The following is a 23,998-nucleotide window of genomic DNA, read 5'->3' as shown; positions in this document are numbered from 1 at the left end:
ATTCCCACGTCACAGTGTCTATTCCCCCCGTCACAGTGTCTATTCCCCCGTCACAGTGTCTACTCCCCCCGTCACAGCGTCCACTCCCCCCGTCACCGTGTCTACTCTCCCCGTCACAGCGTCTACTCTCCCCGTCACAGCGTCTACTCCCCCGTCACAGTGTCTACTCCCCCTGTCAAAGAGTGTACTCCCCCCAACACAGTGTCTATTCCCCCCGTCAGAGTGACTACTCCCGCCCCGTCACAGTGTCTACTCCCCCCGTCAGAGCGACTACTCCCCCCCCCGTCACAGTGTCGACTCCCCCAGTCACAGTGTCTACTCCCCCCATCACAGTGTCTACTCCACCCGTCACAGTGTCTACTCCCTGTCAAAGTGTCTCCTCCCCCCGTCACAGCGTCTACTCGCCCGTCACAGCGTCAACTCCCTCCGTCACAGCATCTACTTCCCCCGTCACAGCGTCTACTCCCCCCGTCACAGTGTCTCCTCCCCGTCACAGTGTCTACTCCCACCGTCACAGCGTCTACTCCCCCGTCACAGTGTCTACTCCCCCGTGACAGCATCTACTCCGCCCTTCACAGTGTTTACTGTGTCTACTCACCCCGTCACAGTGTCTCCTCTCCCCGTCACAGTGTCTACTCCCCCCATCACATTGTCGACTCCCCCGTCACAGTATCTACACCCCGTCACAGTGTCTACTCCCCTTGTCAGTGTCTACTCCCCGTCACAGTGTCTACTCCCTCTGTCAAAGAGTGTACTCCCCCCAACACAGTGTCTATTCCCCCCGTCAGAGTGACTACTCCCTCCCCGTCACAGTGTCTCCTCCCCCCGTCACAGCGTCTACTCGCCCGTCACAGCGTCAACTCCCTCCGTCACAGCATCTACTTCCCCCGTCACAGCGTCTACTCCCCCCATCACAGCGTCTACTCCCCCTGTCACAGTGTCTCCTCCCCGTCACAGTGTCTACTCCCACCGTCACAGCGTCTACTCCCCCGTCACAGTGTCGACTCCCCCGTGACAGCATCTACTCCGCCCTTCACAGTGTTTACTGTGTCTACTCACCCCGTCACAGTGTCTCCTCTCCCCGTCACAGTGTCTACTCCCCCCATCACATTGTCGATTCCCCCATCACAGTATCTACACCCCGTCACAGTGTCTACTCCCCCTGTCACAGTGTCTACTCCCCGTCACAGTGTCTACTCCCCCTGTCACAGTGTCTACTCCCCGTCACAGTGTCTACTCCTCCCCATCACAGTGTCTAATCCACCCGTTTCAGTGTCTGCTCCCCGTCACAGTGTCTACTCTTCCCGCATCACAGTGTCAACTCCCCCCGTCACAGTGTCTACTCTTCCCGCATCACAGTGTCTACTCCCCCGTCACAGTGTCTACCCCCCCGTCACTGTGTCTACTCCTCCCGTCACAGTGTCTACTCCCACTGTCACAGTGTCTACCCCCACGTCACAGAGTCTACTCCCCCCCGTCACAGTGCCTACTCCCCCTGTCACAGTGCCTACTCCACCCATCACAGTGTCTACTCCCCCCGTCACAGTGTCTACCCCCACGTCACAGAGTCTACTCCCCCCCGTCACAGTGTCTACACCCCCGTCACAGTGTCTACCCCCACGTCACAAAGTCTACGCCCCCCCGTCACAGTGTCTACTCCCCCCGTCACTGTGTCTACTCCCCCCGTCACTGTGTCTACTCCCCCGTCACAGTGCCTACTCCCCCTGTCACAGTGCCTACTCCCCCCGTCACAGTCCCTACTCCCCGTCACAGCATCTACTCCCCCCCGTCACAGTGTCTACTCCCCCATCACAGTGACTATTCCCCCGTCACAGTGTCTACACCCCCAGTCACAGTGTCTCCTCGCCCCGTCACAGTGTCTACTCCCCCCGTCAGAGCGTCTACTACCCCCGTCACAGTGTCTACTCCCCCCGTCACAGTGTCTACTCCCCGCATCACAGTGTCTACTCCCCCGTCACAGTGTCTACTCCCCCCGTCACAGTGTCTACTCTCCCCCGTCACAGTGTCTACTCCCCGCATCACAGTGTCTACACCCCCGTCACAGTGTCTACTCTCCCCGTCACAGTGTCTACTCCCCCCGTCACAGTGTCTACTCTCCCCCGTCACAGTGTCTACTCTCCCACGTCACAGTGTCTACTCCCCGCATCACAGTGTCTACTCTCCACGTCACAGTGTTTACTCCCCCGTCACAGTGTCTACTCTCCCCGTCACAGTGTCTACTCCCCCGTCACAGTGTCTACTCCCCCCGTCACAGTGTCTACTCTCCCCCGTCACAGTGTCTACTCTCCCCCGTCACAGTGTCTACTCCCCCCGTCACAGTGTCTACTCTCCCCCATCACAGTGTCTACTCCCCCCGTCAGTGTCCACTCCCCCCATCAGATGGTCTACTACCCAGTCAGTGTCAACTCCCCCCGTCAGTGTCTACTCCCCCCGTCACAGTTTCCACTGTGTCAACTCCCCCGTCACAGTGTTTACTCCCCCCATCACAGTATCTTCTCCCCCGTCACATTGTCTACTCCCCCATCAGAGCGTTTACTCCCCCTGTCACAGTGTCTCATCCCCCCATCACAGTATCTACTCACCCCGTCACAGTGTCTAATCCCCCCGTCACAGTGTCTGCTCCCCCCGTCACAGTGTCTACTCCCCCCGTCACAGCGTCTACTCCCCCGTCAGAGTCCACTCCCCCCGTCACCGTGTCTACTCTCCCCATCACAGTGTCTACTCCCCCCGTCACAGCGTCTACTCCCCCGTCACAGCGTCTATTCGCCCGTCACAGTGTCTACTCCCCCTGTCAAAGAGAGTACTCCCCCCAACACAGTGTCTATTCCCCCCGTCAGAGTGACTAGTCCCGCCCCGTCCCAGTGTCTACTCCCCCTGTCACAGTGTCTACTCCCCCCGTCAGAGCGACTACTCCCCCCCGTCACAGTGTCGACTCCCCCAGTCACAGTGTCTACTCCCCCCGTCAGAGCGACTACTCCCCCCCGTCACAGTATCTACTACCCCGTCACAGTGTCTACTCCCCCGTCAGAGCGTTTACTCCCCCCATCACAGTGTCTACTCCACCCATCACAGTGTATACTCCCCCGTCACAGTGTTTACTTCCTGTCACAGTGTCTACTCCCCCGTCACAGCGTCTACACCCCCCGTCACAGTGTCTACTCCCTGTCACAGTGTCTACTCCTCCCGTCACAGTGTCTACTCGCCCGTCACAGCGTCTACTCCCTCCGTCACAGCATCTACTCCCCCCGTCACAGCATCTACTCCCCCCGTCACAGCGTCTATTCCCCCATCACAGCATCTATTCCCCTGTCACAGCATCGTCTCCCTTGTCAGAGTGTCTACCCCCCCTGTCACAGTGTCTAGTCCCCCAGTCAGAGTGTCTACTCCCCCCATCACAGTGTCTACTCCACCCGTCACAATGTATACTCCCCCGTCACAGTGTCTACTCCCCCGTCACAGTGTCTACTCCCTGTCACAGTGTCTACTCCCCCCGTCACAGTATCTACTCCCCCGTCACAGTGTCCACTCCCCCGTCACAGTGTCTACTCCCCCGTCACAGTGTCTACTCCCCCGTCACAGCGACTACTCGCCCATCACAGCGTCTACTCCCTCCGTCACAGCATCTACTCCCCCCGTGACAGCGTCTACACTCCCCGTGACAGCGTCTACACTCCCCGTCACAGCGTCTTCTCCCCCCATCACAGCATCTACTCCCCTGTCACAGCATCGTCTCCCCCGTCACAGCGCCTACCCCCCCTGTCACAGTGTCTACTCCGCCAGTCACAGTGTCTCCTCCCCGTCAGTGTCTACTCCCCCCGTCAGAGCGTCTACTCCCCCCATCACAGTGTCTACTTCCCGGTCACAGTGTCTACTCCCCCCGTCAGAGCGTCTACTCTTCCCGTCACAATGTCTACCCCACGTCACTGTGTCTACTCCCCCCGTCACTGTGTCTACTTCCCCCGTCACAGTGTCTACCCCCCCCGTCACAGTGTCTACTCCCCCCGTCACAGTGTCTACTCTCCCCCGTCACAGTGTCTACTCCCCCCGTCAGTGTCTACTCCCCCCATCAGATGGTCTACTACCCAGTCAGTGTAAACTCCCCCCGTCAGTGTCTACTCCCCCCGTCAGTGTCTACTCCCCCCGTCACAGTTTCCACTGTGTCAACTCCCCCCGTCACAGTGTCTACTCCCCCATCACAGTGTCTACTCCCTGTCACAGTGTCTACTCCCCCGTCACAGTGTTTACTCCCCCCATCACAGTATCTACTCCCCGTCACATTGTCTACTCCCCCATCAGAGCGTCTACTCCCCCCGTCACAGTGTCTAATCCCCCCGTCACCGGGTCTGCTCCCCCCGTCACAGTGTCTACTCTCCCGTCACAGTGTCTACTCCCCCGTCACAGTGTCTACTCCCCCCGTCACAGCGTCTACTCGCCCCGTCACAGCGTCTACTGTGTCTACTCCCCCCGTCACAGTGTCTACCGCTCCCATCACAGTGTCTCCTCCCCCCGTCACAGTGTCTACTGCCCCCGTCACAGTGTCTACTCCCCCCGTCACAGTGTCTACTGCTCCCATCACAGTGTCTCCTCCCCCCGTCACAGTGTCTACTGCCCCCGTCACAGTGTCTACTCCCCCTGTCACAGTGTCTACTGCTCCCATCACAGTGTCTCCTCCCCCCGTCACAGTGTCTACTGCCCCCGTCACAGTGTCTACTGTGTTTCCTCCCCCCGTCACAGTGTCTACTCCCCCCGTTACAGTGTCTACTGTGTCTACTAACCCCGTCACAGTGACTACTCCCCGTCTCAGTGTCTACTCGCCCGTCACTGCGTCTACTCCCTCCGTCACAGCATCTACTCCCCCCGTGACAACGTCTACACTCCCCGTCACAGCGTCTACTCCCCCCATCACAGCATCTACTCCCCTGTCACAGCATCGTCTCCCCTGTCAGAGTGTCTACTCCCCCAGTCACAGTGTCTCCTCCCCGTCACAGTGTCTAATCCCACCGTCACAGCGTCTACTCCCCCAGTCACAGTGTCTCCTCCCCGTCACAGCGTCAAATCCCCCGTCACAGTGTCTACTCCCCCCGTCAGAGCGTCTACTCTTCCCGTCACAATGTCTACCCCCCCGTCACTGTGTCTACTCCCCCGTCACTGTGTCTACTCCCTCCGTCACAGTGTCTACTCACCCGTCACAGTGTCTACTCCCCCCGTCACAGTGTCTACTCCCTGTCACAGTGTCTACTCCCCCCGTCACAGTGTCTACTCCCCCGTCACAGTGTCTACTCCCCCGTCACAGTGTCTACTCCCCCGTCACAGTGTCTACTCCCCCGTCACAGTGTCTACTCCCCCGTCACAGTGTCTACTCCCCCGTCACAGTGTCTGCTCCACTCGTCACCGTGTCTACTCCCCCCGTCACAGCGTCTACTCCCCCGTCAGAGTCCACTCCCCCCGTCACCGTGTCTACTCTCCCCGTCACAGTGTCTACTCCCCCCGTCACAGCGTCTACTCCCCCGTCACAGCGTCTATTCCCCCGTCACAGTGTCTACTCCCCCTGTCAAAGAGTGTACTCCCCCCAACACAGTGTCTATTCCCCCCGTCAGAGTGACTACTCCCGCCCCGTCCCAGTGTCTACTCCCCCTGTCACAGTGTCTACTCCCCCCGTCAGAGCGACTACTCCCCCCCGTCACAGTGTCGACTCCCCCAGTCACAGTGTCTACTCCCCCCGTCAGAGCGACTACTCCCCCCCGTCACAGTATCTACTACCCCGTCACAGTGTCTACTCCCCCGTCAGAGCGTCTACTCCACCCATCACAGTGTCTACTCCACCCATCACAGTGTATACTCCCCCGTCACAGTGTCTACTCCCTGTCACAGTGTCTACTCCCCCGTCACAGCGTCTACACCCCCCGTCACAGTGTCTACTCCCTGTCACAGTGTCTACTCCTCCCGTCACAGTGTCTACTCCCCCGTCACAGTGTCTACTCCCCCGTCACAGCGTCTACTCGCCCGTCACAGCATCTACTCCCCCCGTGACAACGTCTACACTCCCCGTCACAGCGTCTATTCCCCCATCACAGCATCTACTCCCCTGTCACAGCATCGTCTCCCTTGTCACAGTGTCTAGTCCCCCAGTCACAGTGTCTACTCCCCCCATCACAGTGTCTACTCCACCCGTCACAATGTATACTCCCCCGTCACAGTGTCTACTCCCCCATCACAGTGTCTACTCCCTGTCACAGTGTCTATTCCCCCCGTCACAGTATCTACTCCCCCGTCACAGTGTCCACTCCCCCGTCACAGTGTCTACTCCCCCGTCACAGTGTCTACTCCCCCGTCACAGCGACTACTCGCCCGTCACAGCGTCTACTCGCCCGTCACAGTGTCTACTCCTCCGTCACAGCATCTACTCCCCCCGTGACAGCGTCTACACTCCCCGTGACAGCGTCTACACTCCCCGTGACAGCGTCTACACTCCCCGTCACAGCGTCTTCTCCCCCCATCACAGCATCTACTCCCCTGTCACAGCATCGTCTCCCCCGTCACAGCGCCTACCCCCCCTGTCACAGTGTCTACTCCGCCAGTCACAGTGTCTCCTCCCCGTCAGTGTCTACTCCCCCCGTCAGAGCGTCTACTCCCCCCATCACAGTGTCTACTCCCCGGTCACAGTGTCTACTCCCCCCGTCAGAGCGTCTACTCTTCCCGTCACAATGTCTACCCCACGTCACTGTGTCTACTCCCCCCGTCACTGTGTCTACTTCCCCCGTCACAGTGTCTACTCCCCCCGTCACAGTGTCTACTCCCCCCGTCACAGTGTCTACTCTCCCCCGTCACAGTGTCTACTCCCCCCGTCAGTGTCTACTCCCCCCATCAGATGGTCTACTACCCAGTCAGTGTCAACTCCCCCCGTCAGTGTCTACTCCCCCGTCACAGTTTCCACTGTGTCAACTCCCCCCGTCACAGTGTCTACTCCCCCATCACAGTGTCTACTCCCTGTCACAGTGTCTACTCCCCCGTCACAGTGTTTACTCCCCCCATCACAGTATCTTCTCCCCGTCACATTGTCTACTCCCCCATCAGAGCATCTACTCCCCCCGTCACAGTGTCTAATCCCCCCGTCACCGGGTCTGCTCCCCCCGTCACAGTGTCTACTCCCCCGTCACAGTGTCTACTCCCCCCGTCACAGCGTCTACTCGCCCCGTCACAGCGTCTACTCGCCCCGTCACAGCGTCTACTGTGTCTACTCCCCCCGTCACAGTGTCTACTGCTCCCATCACAGTGTCTCCTCCCCCCGTCACAGTGTCTACTGCCCCCGTCACAGTGTCTACTCCCCCCGTCACAGTGTCTACTGCTCCCATCACAGTGTCTCCTCCCCCCGTCACAGTGTCTACTGCCCCCGTCACAGTGTCTACTCCCCCTGTCACAGTGTCTACTGCTCCCATCACAGTGTCTCCTCCCCCCGTCACAGTGTCTACTGCCCCCGTCACAGTGTCTACTGTGTTTCCTCCCCCTGTCACAGTGTCTACTCCCCCCGTTACAGTGTCTACTGTGTCTACTAACCCCGTCACAGTGACTACTCCCCGTCTCAGTGTCTACTCGCCCGTCACTGCGTCTACTCCCTCCGTCACAGCATCTACTCCCCCCGTGACAACGTCTACACTCCCCGTCACAGCGTCTACTCCCCCCATCACAGCATCTACTCCCCCAGTCACAGTGTCACCTCCCCGTCACAGTGTCTAATCCCACCGTCACAGCGTCTACTCCCCCAGTCACAGTGTCTCCTCCCCGTCACAGCGTCAAATCCCCCGTCACAGTGTCTACTCCCCCCGTCACAGTGTCTACTCACCCGTCACAGTGTCTACTCCCTGTCACAGTGTCTACTCCCCCCGTCACAGTGTCTACTCCCCCGTCACAGTGTCTACTCCCCCGTCACAGTGTCTACTCCCCCGTCACAGTGTCTACTCCCCCGTCACAGTGTCTACTCCCCCGTCACAGTGTCTACTCCCCCCGTCAGAGTGTCTACCCTTCCCGTCAAAATGTCTACCCCCCGTCACTGTGTCTACTCCCCCCGTCACTGTGTCTACTCCCCCCGTCACAGTGTCTACTCACCCCCATCACAGTGTCTACTCCCCCCGTCACAGTGTCTACTCTCCCCCGTCACAGTGTCTACTCCCCCCATCAGTGTCCACTCCCCCCATCAGATGGTCTACTACCCAGTCAGTGTCAACTCCCCCCGTCAGTGTCCAATCCCCCCCTCACAGTTTCCACTGTGTCAACTCCCCCCGTCACAGTGTTTACTCCCCCCATCACAGTATCTTCTCCCCCGTCACATTGTCTACTCCCCCATCAGAGCGTCTACTCCCCCCGTCACAGTGTCTAATCCCCCCGTCACAGTGTCTGCTCCCCCCGTCACAGTGTCTGCTCCACCCGTCACAGTGTCTAATTCCCCCGTCACAGCGTCTACTCCCCCGTCAGAGTCAATTCCCCCGTCACAGTGTCTATTCCCCCGTCACAGTGACTACTCCCCGCGTCACTGCGTCCACTCCCTCCGTCACCGTGTCTACTCTCCCCGTCACAGTGTCTACTCCCCCCGTCACAGCGTCTACTCCCCCGTCACAGCGTCTACTCCCCCTGTCTAAGACGGTACTCCCCCCAACACAGTGTCTATTCCCCCCGTCAGAGTGACTACTCCCGCCCCGTCACAGTGTCTACTCCCCCCGTCAGAGCGTCTACTCCCCCCATCACAGTGTCTACTCCCCCATCACAGTGTCTACTCCCTGTCACAGTGTCTATTCCTCCCGTCACAGTGTCTACTCCCCCGTCACAGTGTCTACTCCCCCGTCACAGTGTCTACTCCCCCGTCACAGCGTCTACTCGCCCGTCACAGCGTCTACTCCCCCGTCACAGCGTCTACTCCCCTGTCACAGCATCGTCTCCCCTGTCAGAGTGTCTACCCCCCCGTCACAGTGTCTACTCGCCCGTCACAGTGTCTACCCCCCCGTCACAGCGTCTACTCCCCTGTCACAGCATCGTCTCCCCTGTCAGAGTGTCTACTCCCCCCATCACAGTGTCTACTCCCCCCATCACAGTGTCTACTCCACCCGTCACAATGTATACTCCCCCGTCACAGTGTCTACTCCACCCGTCACAATGTATACTCCCCCCGTCACAGTGTCTACTCCCCCCATCACAGTGTCTACTCCACCCGTCACAATGTATACTCCCCCGTCACAGTGTCTACTCCCCCATCACAGTGTCTACTCCCTGTCAGTGTCTACTCCCCCCGTCACAGTGTCTACTCCCCCGTCACAGTGTCTACTCCCTGTCACAGTGTCTATTCCTCCCGTCACAGTGTCTACTCCCCCGTCACAGTGTCTACTCCTCCGTCACAGCATCTACTCCCCCCGTGACAGCGTCTACACTCCCCGTCACAGCGTCTACTCCCCCCGTCACAGCATCTACTCCCCTGTCACAGCATCGTCTCCCCCGTCACAGCGCCTACTCCCCCTGTCACAGTGTCTACTCCGCCAGTCACAGTGTCTCCTCCCCGTCACAGTATCTACTCTCCCCGTCAGAGCGTCTACTCCCCCCATCACAGTGTCTACTCCCCCGTCACAGTGTCTACTCCCCCCGTCAGAGCGTCTACTCCCCCCATCACAGTGTCTACTCCCCCGTCACAGTGTCTACTCCCCCCGTCAGAGCGTCTACTCTTCCCGTCACAATGTCTACCCCCCGTCACTGTGTCTACTCCCCCCGTCACAGTGTCTACTCCCCCCGTCACAGCGTCTACACTCCCCGTCACAGTGTCTATTCCCCTCGTCACTGTGTCTACTCCCCCGTCACAGTGTCTACTCCCCCGTCACAGTGTCTACTCCCCCGTCACAGTGTCTACTCCCCCCGTCACAGTGTCTACTCCCCCGTCACAGTGTCTACTCCCCCGTCACAGTGTCTACTCCCCCCGTCACAGTGTCTCCTCCCCCCGTCACAGTGTCTACTGCCCCCGTCACAGTGTCAACTGTGTCGACACCCCCCGTCACAGTGTCTACTCCCCCCGTCACTGTGTCTACTCCCCCCGTCACAGTGTCTAATCCCCCGTCACAGCGTCTTCTACCCCCGTCACAGCCTCTACTGTGTCAAATCCCCCGTCATAGTGTCTACTCCCCCGTCACAGCGTCTAATGTGTCTACTCCCCCCGTCACAGTGACTACTCCCCATCACAGTGTCTACTCCCACGTCACAGTGTCTACTCCCCCCGCCATTGTCTCCTCCCCCATCACAGCGTCTACTCCACCCGTCACAGTGTCTATTCCCCTCGTCACTGTGTCTACTCCCCCCGTCACAGTGTCTACTCCCCCGTCACAGTGTCTACTCCCCCGTCACTGTGTCTACTCCCCCGTCACAGTGTCTACTCCCCCGTCACAGTGTCTACTCCCCCGTCACAGTGTCTACTCCCCCGTCACAGTGTCTACTCCCCCCGTCACAGCGTCTACTCGCCCCGTCACAGCGTCTACTGTGTCTACTCCCCCCGTCACAGTGTCTACTGCCCCATCACAGTGTCTCCTCCCCCGTCACAGTGTCTACTGCCCCGTCACAGTGTCTACTGTGTCTACTCCCCCCGTCACAGTGTCTACTCACCCCGTCACTGTGTCTACTCCCCCCGTCACAGTGTCTAATCCCCCGTCACAGCGTCTTCTCCCCACGTCACAGCGTCTACTGTGTCAAATCCCCCGTCATAGTGTCTACTGCCCCGTCACAGCGTTTACTGTGTCTCCTCCCCGTCACAGTGTCTACTCCCCCCGTCACAGCGTCTAATGTGTCTACTCCCCCCGTCACAGTGACTACTCCCCATCACAGTGTCTACTCCCACGTCACAGTGTCTACTCCCCCCGCCATTGTCTCCTCCCCCATCACAGCGTCTACTCCTCCCGTCACAGTGCCTACTCCCCCCGTCACAGCGTCTACTCCCTCACTCACCGTGTCTACTCCTCCTGTCACAGAGTTTACTCCTCCCCATCACCGTGTCTACTCCCCCGTCCCAGCATCTATTACCTTGTCACAGCGACTACTCCCCCTGTCATTGTCTACTCCCCCCGTCACAGTGTCTACTCACACCGTCAGTGTCTTCTCCCCCCGTCAGTGTCTACTCCCCCCGTCAGTGTCTACTCCCCCCGTCAGTGTCTACTCCCCCCGTCAGTGTCTACTCACCCGTCACAGCGTCTACTCCCCCATCACAGTGTCTCCTCCCCCCGTCACAGTGTCTATTCCCCCCGTCACCCCGTCACTGTGTCTACTCCCCCCGTCACAGTGTCTACTCCCCCCGTCACAGCGTCTACTCCCCCGTCACAGTGTCTACTGTGTTTCCTCCCCCGTCACAGTGTCTACTCCCCCCGTTACAGTGTCTACTGTGTCTAATACCCCCGTCACAGTGACTACTCCCCGTCTCAGTGTCTACTCCCCCCGTCTCAGTGTCTACTCCCCCCGTCACAGCGTCTACTCGCCCGTCACAGCATCTACTCCCCCCGTGACAACGTCTACACTCCCCGTCACAGCGTCTACTCCCCCCAGCACAGCATCTACTCCCCTGTCACAGCATCGTCTCCCCCGTCAGAGTGTCTACTCCCCCAGTCACAGTGTCTCCTCCCCGTCACAGCGTCTACTCCCCCTGTCACAGTGTCTACTCCCCCAGTCACAGTGTCTCCTACCCGTCACAGCGTCAACTCCCCCGTCACAGTGTCTACTCCCCCCGTCAGAGCGTCTACTCTTCCCGTCACAATGTCTACCCCCCCGTGACTGTGTCTACTCCCCCGTCACTGTGTCTACTCCCTCCGTCACAGTGTCTACTCACCCGTCACAGCGTCTACTCCCACGTCACAGTGTCTACCCCCCCGTCACAGTGTCTACACTCCCCGTCACAGTGTCTATTCCCCTCGTCACTGTGTCTACTCCCCCCGTCACAGTGTCTACTGCCCCCATCACAGTGTCTCCTCCCCCCGTCACAGTGTCTACTGCTCCCGTTACAGTGTCTACTGTGTCTACTCCCCCCGTCACAATGTCTACTCCCCCCGTCACTGTGTCTACTCCCCCCGTCACAGTGTCTACTCCCCCGTCACAGCGTCTACGCCCCCCCTCACAGCGTCTACTGTGTCAACTCCCCCGTCATAGTGTCTACTCCCCCGTCACAGTGTCTAGTCCCCCCGTCAGAGCGTCTACTCTTCCCGTCACAATGTCTACCCCCCCGTGACTGTGTCTACTCCCCCGTCACTGTGTCTACTCCCTCCGTCACAGTGTCTACTCACCCGTCACAGCGTCTACTCCCACGTCACAGTGTCTACCCCCCGTCACAGTGTCTACTCCCCCGTCACAGTGTCTACTCCCCCGTCACAGCGTCTACGCCCCCCGTCACAGCGTCTACTGTGTCAACTCCCCCGTCATAGTGTCTACTCCCCCGTCACAGCGTCTACTGTGTCTCCTCCCCGTCACAGTGTCTACTCCCCCCGTCACAGCGTCTAATGTCTTTACTCCCCCCGTCACAGTGAATACTCCCGTCTCAGTGTCTACTCCCCATCACAGTGTCTACTCCCCCCGTCACAGTGTCTACTCCCCCCGTCACAGTGTCTACTCCCCCGTTACAGTGTCTACTCCCCCCTTACAATGTCTACTCCCCCCGTCACAGTGTCTACTCCCCCCGTCACAGTGTCTACTCCCCCCGTCACAGTGTCTACTCCCCCCGTCACAGTGTCTAATCCCCCCGTCACAGTGTCTACTCCCCCGTCACAGTGTCTACTCCCCCCATCACAGTGTCTACTCCCCCCGTCACAGTGTCTACTCCCGCCGTCACAGTGTCTACTCCCCCCGTTACAGTGTCTACTCCCCCGTTACAGTGTCTACTCCCCCCGTCACAGTGTCTACTCCCCCATCACAGTGTCTACTCCCCGTCACAGTGTCTACTCCCCCCGTCACAGTGTCTACTCCCCCGTCACAGTGTCCACTCCCCCCGTCACAGTGTCCACTCCCCCGTCACAGTGTCTACTCCCCCCCGTCACAGTGTCTACTCCCCCCGTCACAGTGTCTACTCCCCCGTCACAGTGTCTACCCCGTCACTGTGCCTACTCCCCTCGTCACAGTGTCTACTCCCCCGTCACAGTGTCTACTCCCCCTGTCACAGTGTCTACTCCCCCCGTCACAGTGCCTACTCCCCCCCTAAAAGCGTCTGCTCCCCCCGTCACCGTGTCTACTCCCCCCGTCACAGTGCCTACTCCCCCGTCACAGTGCCTACTCCCCCGTCACAGTGCCTACTCCCCCCGTAAAAGCGTCTGCTCCCCCCGTCACCGTGTCTACTCCCCCCATCACAGTGCCTACTCCCCCGTCACAGTGCCTACTCCCCCCGTAAAAGCGTCTGCTCCCCCCGTCACCGTGTCTACTCCCCCCATCACAGTGCCTACTCCTCCCTGTCACAGTGTCTACTCCCCCGTCACAGCATCTACTTCCTTGTCACAGCGACTACTCCCCCTGTCATTGTCTACTCCCCCCGTCAGTGTCTACTCCCCCGTCACAGTGTCTACTCCCCCGTCACAGTGTCTAATCCCCCGTCACAGTGTCTACTCCCCGTCACAGTGTCTATTCCCCCGTCACAGTGTTTACTCTCCCGTCACAGTGTCTACTCCCCCGTCACAGTGTCTACTCCCCCGTCACAGTGTCTGCTCCCCGGTCACAGTGTCTACTCCCCCCGTCACAGTGTCTACTCCGCCTGTCAAAGTGTCTACTCCCCCCGTCACAGCATGTACTCCCCGCGACGCAGCGTCTACTCCCCCGTCACAGTGTCTACTCCCCCCGTCACAGTGTCTACTCCCCCCGTCACAGTGTCTACTTCCCCCGTCACAGTGTCTACTCCCCCCGTCACAGTGTCTACTCCCCCCGTTACAGTGTCTACTCCCCCGTCACAGTGTCTACTCCCCCCATCACAGTGTCTACTCCCCCCGTCACAGCGTGTACTCCCCCCGACGCAGCGTCTACTCCCTCCGTCACAGCATCTACTCCCCCTGTCGCAGCATTTCTTCCCACCCGCTCAATGTCTCAACCATTCCCAGAGACTGTTCACAATTTGCTTGATCTCCATGTGAGGACCCATTCCCATCACCTGGAAAATACCGTCCATTGCAGCCCCCTCTGTTACATTACCTTCCCTCTGCTTCTCACTTATGTCGCACCATGATCCACCCCCCGTTCAGGCTCTGTCAGTGTCTCCATATGCCCCAAACGTAGCATTATCAGTCGCATGTGCTGACCCCTCCATGTCCGCACCCTGTTCTTTATATCTGTATCCTGCTCCAGCTCAAAGAAAGCCCCTCAGACTCTCTATTCTGTGTATATCCTCTCGTGCACCTCACCCTTCTCAACAATGCACCATTGGTGGCAGATTCCAACTCCCTCTCCACACTTCATTCCCGCCCAAATATTCGTCCCCTTCACCAGGAGTTTCAGGTTTTGCCGAGTCTGATGGGGCTCCAGAATACTGACAAGGCTCACATGTCAGTTTCCTGACATTAGTCCCCGGAACATCTATGTCCTCCAGGGCATGGGGAGGAATCTGCCCAGTTCCTGATTCACACCAATTGAGCTGTTGCAGTGCTCACTGTGGGTTTGTTAAGGAGGAAGTTGTGCAGGTCGAATGATGTGTGCGGGTTAGGTGGATTGGCCATGCTAAATTGCCCCTTCGTGTCCAGCGGTTAGACGGGATCGTGGGGTTAGGGTGGGGGATAGGCCTAGGTATGGTGTTCTTTCAGATATGTGCAGGTTCACAGCATGATCAGTGCTGACTTGATGGGCTGAATGGCCTCCTTCTGCACTGCAGGGATTCAATGATTCCATGATCTCTCACTCTGCAGTACCAGCAGCCATAAAGCAGCCACGAGAATATCTTCTAAGGTCAGCTTAAATCGGTCCGACCGCTGATCCAGATCCAGACAAGCTCATCTCCACGTCAATCAACTGGTCACCCCCATGAAACTCGGGACTTACTACAGTTTCTCCCTGGGCGTGTGTTCAGGACCCGTAAACGGCCCCGATTTCTGTTTCCTGTCCTCGCAATGCGGGGTCTCATAAACAGTGAACGGGGTCAGAATCTCCCCCTGCTCCAAGGTATGGCAGCATCTGACCCAGCCCCGGCCTTGCCCTGCTGTGCTGGTCACTCAGTTTCTTTCCCCCCCTCTCTGGGCCACGGGCTGCTCCTTGTGGATGCCCCACTCACACTGGGGGACACAGACAGCTGCCTGCTTAAGGTCCATGAGCTAGAGTGGCCCAAATGAAGTAGTGGAGTGCATAAAATAATAACATTTATACAAAATACTTGGAAAACACAGATTTATATTGATCTACAATCGGCAACCTTTAATAATCATATACTGAATGTTACGATGCTGCTTTATTGCTTTTTGTAATTGTTGGCATTTGGTCCCACATTAACTTTCACACTGAAATGGAGTAATGTTGGAAAATAGTTTGACAAGAACTGTCCTTGGCCTCAACATTTGTTTTACTATGCGCCCTTTCCAAATGATTCGTGCCTTTTCCTGCTGAATGTCAGGAATAAATGTTCCCTTGGCATTGACAATGCTCAGCTGTAGAGTTGCTGGTGTTTACTTTGTGGCACAAGTGATGAGCGGTCTCCAGCCAAATCTAGACTTAGCTCTGAACAAATTGCCGGGTTGGAATCCCAGGCAGGGTAGGGCTGCTGGTGTGCCTGGTACAGCTATTTGCTGCTATGAGTAAGGAGCTGGAAACTTGTGGGACAGGGGTTTTCCCTCGCCCCTTGTGCCATGGGTATGCGAGTTGGCAGGGCACGCCCTCACAAGCATCTCCCACTGCAGGGACCAAGTTCAATTCCGCCCTTGATTCCCGGCGTGGGTCACTGTCTGTGCGGAGTCTGCACGTTTTCCCCGTGTGTGCGTGGGTTTCCTCCGGGTGCTCCGGTTTCCTCCCACAGTCCAAAGACGTGCAGGTTAGGTGGATTGGCCACGCTAAATTTCTCTTAGTGTCCAAAAGGTTAGGTGGGGTTACTGGATTACGGGGATAGGGTGGAGACGTGGGTTTATGTAGGGTAGTCTTTCCAAGGGCCGGTGCAAACTCGTTGGGCCGAATGGCCTCCTTCTGCAGTGTAAGTTCCATGATTCTGAGATGTACCCCACCTGCAGTGAGGTAACATTTAAAAGTCTTTCTTTGGCTTTCTAATCACAATCCCCACACTGACCACCAGGCGGAGCCAATGACTGCTATTCTGGTAGCCCAGGAACACTGAAGAAATAGATCCCACCTTGAGCTGGCATGTGGGAACCCCAAAGTACCAGGAGCCCCTGTCCCTCCCCTCCCTGACACCTCCACCCCATCTCTTTCTGTGCCCCTTAAAGAACTGTGGGGCGAGTTGGATAAAACACAGCTAATCCAATGTGTTTTTAGTTTTAATTTTAACAAACTTTATTGTCACAAGTAGTCTTACATTAACACTGCAATGAAGTTACTGTGAAAAGCCCCTAGTCACCACATTCCGGCGCCTGTTCGGATACACTGAGGGAGAATTCAGAATGTCCAGTTCACCTAACAAGCACGTCTTTCGGGACTTGTGGGAGGAATCCGGAGCACCCGGAGGAAACCCACACAGACACGGGGAGGATGTGCAGACTCCGCACAGTGACCCAAGCTGGAATCGAACCTGAGACCCTGGAGCTGTGAAGCACTTGTGCTATCCACAATGCTACCGTGCCGCCCTAGAAGGAAGCCATTCGGCCCATTCAGTCTGCACCGGGCATTGGAAAGAGCACCCTACTTAAGCCCACACCTCCACCCTATCGTGCAGACCCCGCACAGACTGTGACCCGAGCCGGGAATTGAACCTGGGACCCTGCCGCATAGTGCAGGTTAAAATTATGTGCCGGACTTATTGGCATGGAGGTACTCGGAGCCCCCGAAATAGGGGGTCTGGGTTAGTGACATGGCCGGGTTCCTCAGGCTTGAGAATGTTAAGTTCGCCTTGAGAGGTTTGACGTTGGGGTTCGACCGGAGGTGGCAGCGGTTTATCAACTTCTTTGGAGAAAACTAAGCTGTCAGCAGATACGATTTGGGGGAGGGGTTTGCTGGGGGGGTGGGGGGGGGGGCGGGGGGGGGCGGGTAGAGGGAGATAGTTCAGGCAGGATCAGTGAGTGGAGGAGCAGGGACTGGGGAACTGTGTGTGGGTCAGCCATGTTGGCCGGGTATGGTTGTTGGATGGGGGGCTGTTATGTTAACTTTTTGAAAAATTACAAATGCCTTAATAAAATCTTTTTGAAAAGAAAATATATTAAGTACCGGAGACAAATGGGCGGGTGTCATGTCGCTTTAAGAAATGTTTGGCTGCTCATATTACTGCAGCGATGTCAGAGAGTGGGTGGAGCTGGGCTGCCTGTCAGCTTTTTACTTTCGTTTTAGGCTGTTTGCTGCAGGGTGTGTTTTAGTTTCGTTTTCAGAGCTAGATAGCTGCAGTCACAGCCAGAAGGTGTATTAGAGTCTCCCTCTGTAATCTAAAGACTGTAAATCGATCCTAGTGATTTAAAACTAATAACAGTAGTGACTTTAACATGATGTGCTTCTGGTAAAAGGTGTTTTAAGTCTTATGGATGTTAAAAGGAAAGCTTAAAGGATTACTTACTGTTGTATTCTTTGGGGGTTGTATTTGAATTAATCATAGAATTTACAGTGCAGAAGGAAGCCATTCGGCCCATCGAGTCTGTACCGGCTCTTGGAAAGAGCACCCTACCCAAGGTCAACACCTCCGCCCTATCCCCTTAATCCAGTAACCCCACCCAACACTAAGGGCAATTTTGGACACTAAGGGCAATTTATCATGGCCAATCCACCTAACATGCACATCTTTGGACTGTGGGAGGAAACCGGAGCACCCGGAGGAAACCCACGCAGACACGGGGAGGATGTGCAGATTCCGCACAGTGACCCAAGCCGGAATCGAACCTGAGACCCTGGAGCTGTGACGCACTTGTGCTATCCACAATGCTACCGTGCTGCCCTAGAAGGAAGCCATTCGGCCCATTCAGTCTGCACCGGGCATTGGAAAGAGCACCCTACTTAAGCCCACACCTCCACCCTATCCCCGTCACCCAGAAAGACCTAACCTTTTTGGACACTAAGGGCAATTTATCATGACCAATCCGCCTAACCCGCACGCCTTTCAGGACTTGTGTGAGGAAACCGGAGCACCCGGAGGAAACCCGGGGAGACGCGGGGAGAATGTGCAGACTCCGCACAGTGACCCAAGCCGGGAATCGAACCTGGGACCCTGGCGCTGTGAAGCAACAGTGCTAACCACTGTGCTATCATGCCATCATTGTTGCTAATGGTTGCTAAGATGTTCACTGCATGTTTTAAAAAGGTTAACTTGAGTTCATAGAATAAACATTGTTTTGCTTTAAAAAATACTTTTCCATTTCTGCTGTCCCACACCTGTAGAGTGGGCCGTGTGCTCCCCATACCACAATCTATTCAAAGTTGTGGGTCAGGTGAACTCAGTGCTACACTTTGGGGTTCTCTAAACCCTGCCCCATAACATAATCTCAGCCACCCCAGGACTGGAAATTCCCGCCTGAGGCCAACAGACCTATCAGTGGTCCATCAAATTGTTCACCCCCCCCCCCCACCACACCACCCCAGTGATGATTCCCACAGCAGGTGGGGCCGGAAGGTTTATCCCGGCGGCTAACCTTAAGAGGGAAAATGGAATCAAATACCTGAAGCAGAGGAAGTGGCCACCAGGGGCTTTTCACAGTAACCTCATTGCAGTGTTAATGTAAGTCTACTTGTGACAATAAAGGTTATTTATTTATTTTATTTATTTAGATGCAGGCTGCTATTAACCATACTGCAGCCTCGAAGCTGTCTGGACAGAGTGATGCACCATAAGCTGACGGATGAGGGTTCGTCCTCGAGTGCCAGGCTTGTATTTGATGCCAGCCTGCGGGTATCCAGTATGTGCGGCAACGGCATTGCTTTCGGGACCGCTCTTGTAAAAAGAGCCAATGCCGACGCAACGCATCGAAAGACTTCCGTCAGGCCCCTTGCAAACCATGCTGGCTGCGCCTGTGACAGGCTGTATCAGATTCCCACTGATAAAATCTAGGCCGGCATGGGAGACGGCCTCCTCATGTTTTCCAGATGCACTGAACTCACTCATATGCTGAGTGAGAGAGAGTGACGGCCAGCACTTCACTGTAAATCCCCTGATTATCCTCAAAAGGTTAAACATAAACATTCCCAGATGCACTCCCATTCGGAGTCGCGGGAAAATCACGACACGGGAGTGTTCCCAATTTGAATATGAAGGAAAAGTGGCAAGAGGAGTAATCAATAATTCAACCTTCGCATTTCTCTGTGTCGCCTAAATGGGTAAACCTGGGTGATGAACAAACATTGTTGATTTATTCAATGAGGAAAAAATAATGCTCTTCAATATTTTAGCAATATGCAGATCTGTGCGGGAAGAAGGGAAAACATGTCTGAGGTTAAGGCGCAGATAACGTTTAATAATTAAAAAGGTCTGAGCTAAAGAAAATCATGTTATTTTCGAGAGGACACGGCTAACAACCAGCTTGGCGTTGCATGGCTTTGTAGTATTTTCTCACGCCGTTGCTCAAACAGCGCCAACAACAACTTATATATTCATGGCGCCTTTCCGCATCATTAGATCTCCGGAGACACTTCACAGGAGCATTATAAAACAGAATATTCTGCGGAAGGCGGCATTAGGACAGATGGCCCATTGGAGAAGGAGTGTTTCGAATTCAAGAGGGAGACGGATGGAGAGATTTGGGGAAGGGAGTTCCAGGAATCAGGGGCAAAGTGGCTGGAACGAAAGCCACCGATGGTGAAGCGATTCAAATGAGGCCTGTTTCGGAGCCTGGAATTAGAGGAACGCAGATATCTCAGAGGGCTGGAGATTACAGAGACGGGCAGTGGGGTGCGGGTGGCTGAGGATGGAATGGAAACTTTACTGTCTAAAGTTGGTGAACTCAATGTTGAGTCTGTAAGACTGTAACATAGAACATGGAACATACAGTGCAGAAGGAGGCCATTCGGCCCATCGAGACTGCATCATCCCACTTAAGCCCTCACTTCCACCCTACCCCCGTAACCCAATAACCCCTCCTAACCTTTTTTTTGGACACTAAGGGCAATTTAGCATGGCCAATCCCCCTAACCTGCACGTGTTTGGACTGTGGGAGGAGACCGGAGCACCCGGAGGAAACCCATGCAGACACGGGGAGGACGTGCAGACTCCGCACAGACAGTGACCCAGCGGGGAATCGAACCTGGGACCCTGGCACTGTGAAGCCACAGTGCTAGCCACTTGTGCTACCGTGCTGCCCGTAAATGTGAATGTTCTTTGTGCAAGTATGGTGGAGGGGGGAGGGGGGGCTTACCGAGATCAGATTGGAATGCTGGAGGTCAGCCTGGTGTTTGTAAGAATTGTTAAGTCGAGAGGTAACAAAAACACAAGGTTATACTAAGAATTATAGATTCTCATAAAGGTTGTAGATGTGGCCACAATATAATATGTAAAAGTAATCAACAGGTAGGGCGGAGCAGTGGTTGGCACTGCTGCCTCACAGCACCAGGGACCCGTGTTCAATCCAGCCTTGGGTCACTGTCTGTGCGAACTCTGCACGTTCTCCCCGTGCCTGCGTGGGTTTCCTCCGGGTGCTCCGGTTTCCTCCCACAGTCCAAAGATGTGCAGGTTAGGTGGTTTGGTCATGCTAAATTGCCCCTTGGTGTCCAAAAGGTTAGGCGGGGTTACTGGGTTATGGGGATAGGGTGGTGGCGTGGGCTTAGTTCGGGTGCTCTTTCCGAGGGATGGTGCAGACCCGATGGGCTGAATGGCCTCCATCTGCACTGTAGGGATTCTATGAGAGAGTGTCACTTGCTAAGGAAGATCCCATACCTGGTTCTATCAAATCTAGTTTATTCCAGTCAAACCAGGATTATCTCTCCTCCCATACCTGTGCCCTTTTAGAAGAACAAAGGCAGAGGTGCATCAGAACGTAACCAAGTACATCCTGAATTGAAAATATATCGCCACTCCTTCACTGTCGTTGGGCCAAAGTCATGAGCCTCCCTCTCCAATAGGACTGTGGGTGTACCTACACCACATGCACTGCAGCGGTTCAAGCAGGCAGCTCACCACCACCTTGCAATTAGCAATTGACAACAAATGCTGGAATAAACTAGATTTGATAGAACCAGGGATGGGATTTTCCTTAGCAAGTGACACTCTCTCATAGAATCACTGCAGTGCAGAAGGAGGCCATTCAGCCCATCGAGCCTGCACCACAACAAATGCTGGCCTAGCCAGCGACACTCAGAATATGAGAATTCACTTCTTAAAAGTACATTAAACTGACAGCTGTCCTTTGGTCTTTCATTTCCGCATTTATTAAAGTGTCGTGTCCAAAGAATACATTTTCAGACATTGGCAGCACGGTAGCACTGTGGTTAGCTCAGTTGCTTCACAGCTCCAGGGTCCCAGGTTTGATTCCCGGCTTGGGTCACTGTCTGGGCGGAGGCTGCACGTTCTCCCCGTGTCTGCGTGGGTTTCCTCCGGGTGCTCCGGTTTCCTCCCAGAGTCCAGAGATGCGCAGGTTAGGTGGATTGGCCATGCTAAATTGCCCTTAGTGTCCAAAAAGGTGGGGTGGGGTTACTGGGTTAAGAAGACCCAGGTTGTAGGTGTGGGCTTGGGTAGGGTGCTATTTCCAAGGGCCGGTACAGACTTGATGAGCCGAATATCCTCCTTCTGCACTGTAAATTCTACGATTCTATGTATGACCAGATTGTTTGCATTTTTTCAGAGTTTCAACATAATTAGCGAATCCCACAACGGGCTGTACAAACTCGAGCCTCTCAACACCAATGGTCAGAGAGAAGGCTAGGCATCCTACTGGTGGCAGTGAAAGGAAAATGGATATGTATTGTATTCCAGAGGATTAGTGATTGATAAATATCTCCACGGGAATGGCTGGGGAAGGGCTGCAGTGGCATCAAAATGCTGACAACCTTTTGCATTGGGTCTGAATCTCTTGAGGTCTGGTGATGGACACGTGCCTAAATGCTGAGGGAACATGTTGGTCTTGTGCTTGGGAAGACAGCGGGGAGGAGGATTGGAGCTCCATGTTGAATTCTGACTGAGTTTGGAATTCTCATCCTTGTTTGCAAATCCCTCCACTGCCTTGCCTCTCCCCGTCTCTGTGATGTCCTCTGGCTCCACAACCCTCTGGGATATCTGCACTCTAAGATTGGCCTTCTGAACATCCCCAATTTTAATCACTCCACTATCAGTAGCTGCGTTTTCATCTGTCTAACTGCTAAGCTCTGGAATTCCCTCCCTAAATTATTGAGGGTACCGAGTACATCTCCTGAATCCAAAGAAGACTGGTGTTCCTACCCATAGAATCACAGAATCATAGGCCATTCAGCCCATCGAGTCTGCACCAAACCTTAAAAAGAGCATCCCACTTAAGCCCACACCTCCACCTTATCCTATAACCCAGTAACCCCACCTAACCTTTTGGACACTAAGGGGCGATTTAGCATGGCCAAGCCACCTAATCTGCACATCTTTGGATTGTGAGAGGAAACCGGAGCACCCGGAGGAAACCCACGCAGACACGGGGAGAAGGTGCAAACTCCACACAGTCACCCGAGGCCGGAGTTGAACCCTTGACCCTGGAGCTGTGAGGCAGCAGTGCTAACCACTACTCCACCATGCCACCCACATGTTAGTTCCCAGTCAGGTTCAATTCAATAGAATCTAAGGGTGCGATTCTCCTGTCCACCAGCCGCGTTTTCTGGCGCGGAAATGTTATAATCTCCGAGACGGAACCAAAACTGGCCTGCGTCCATTTGGGTTGCCAACCCTCCAGGACCGCCCTGGAGTCTCTGGAAACTAAAGGTCGGTTTTCAAGACGAGCAAGCCCAGGAGAAAATTGGTAGGGCCCTTATTTCAGGGCCAAGAATCATCCAATTGGGTAATGGAAATTTTACTCACTTTCGAATTGGGCACTGTGAAGCTTGGTGTGTCAGATGGCTCATGGCAGGAAGGCGGAGGAGGGGAGTTGGCAACAGGAGGTCATGTGTTGGAACCTCCAGGAATATGTCCAACTAGAGTTGGCAACTGTCTGTTCCACAGAGGGCCAAGGAGATCCTTGCAATCAAAAGGTGCAGAACACCTTTCAAGAATGGGGAGACGTCAAAGCTTTAGAAAAGAGCTTTCGATCAAAGTCACCCACACAATGCTGCACTTGGGGTTTACTTAAATCAAGAAACTTTGGCTTAAGTGCAACCTAGTCACATGTTTCAACTGGATTCAAATCCATTAATCTTTCCCAATCAACCTTTTCAGCCAGAAGCACAAAGTAAGTACTTTATTGCAACTCATTAATCACGTTAGGTTCAATTTATTTAAAATGATGGCTTCGTTGTAACCTCAGAGCAAAGGCCATGGTGGCACAGCACACCAATTGTAGTTGAAGATACCTCTTCGAGAAACTCACCTCAGCCAATGGGATGCCTTCAGGGGGGCGACATTGAAGTAGTACCTCCTGCTCCATTGATACCTCTTTCCCTAATGGCTCCTGTTCAAAGGTCTTCCGCAGATCTGAACAACAGATGAGACACATCATTAACCTTTAAGTTTTCAGCAGTAATTGCAGACAGGTACAGGGAGGGCGCACTGATGTGGCCTGGAGAGGTCATCATCATCAGCTGACGCGTCCCCTGCTGACTCTGCTGCCGTCTGTATCGCCGGCCAGGACAGGGGTACGGTGGCGCAGTGGTTTATACTGGAGTGGCAATTCAGCAACTTTGGCTGCCAAACTGGGAGGTCAGAGATCAAATCCCGGCTTGCGGGCCTGAATCCACGTGACTAAATAAGATCGGAATTTAAAGACTGCTA

At 55.3% G+C, this 23,998-nt stretch overlaps 1 protein-coding gene across 6 annotated transcripts in view; it reads right to left on the bottom strand.

The window, feature by feature from the left end:
* LOC140408299 (netrin receptor UNC5C-like) overlaps positions 1–23,998 on the bottom strand; it is a 452,196-nt gene that overhangs the window by 104,177 nt on the left and 324,021 nt on the right. For all 6 annotated transcript variants that reach the window (XM_072495295.1, XM_072495296.1, XM_072495297.1 and 3 more), the window contains exon 4: positions 23,598–23,701. In XM_072495295.1, coding sequence (XP_072351396.1) covers positions 23,598–23,701 — 104 coding nt within the window. The remainder of the gene's footprint in view (positions 1–23,597; positions 23,702–23,998) is intronic.

This window comes from Scyliorhinus torazame, chromosome 3 (genome assembly GCF_047496885.1).
Source record: "Scyliorhinus torazame isolate Kashiwa2021f chromosome 3, sScyTor2.1, whole genome shotgun sequence".
Lineage (NCBI taxonomy): Eukaryota > Metazoa > Chordata > Chondrichthyes > Carcharhiniformes > Scyliorhinidae > Scyliorhinus > Scyliorhinus torazame.
The sequence above is the reverse complement of the archived record's forward strand: the minus strand, read 5'-3'. Positions and strand labels throughout refer to the sequence as shown.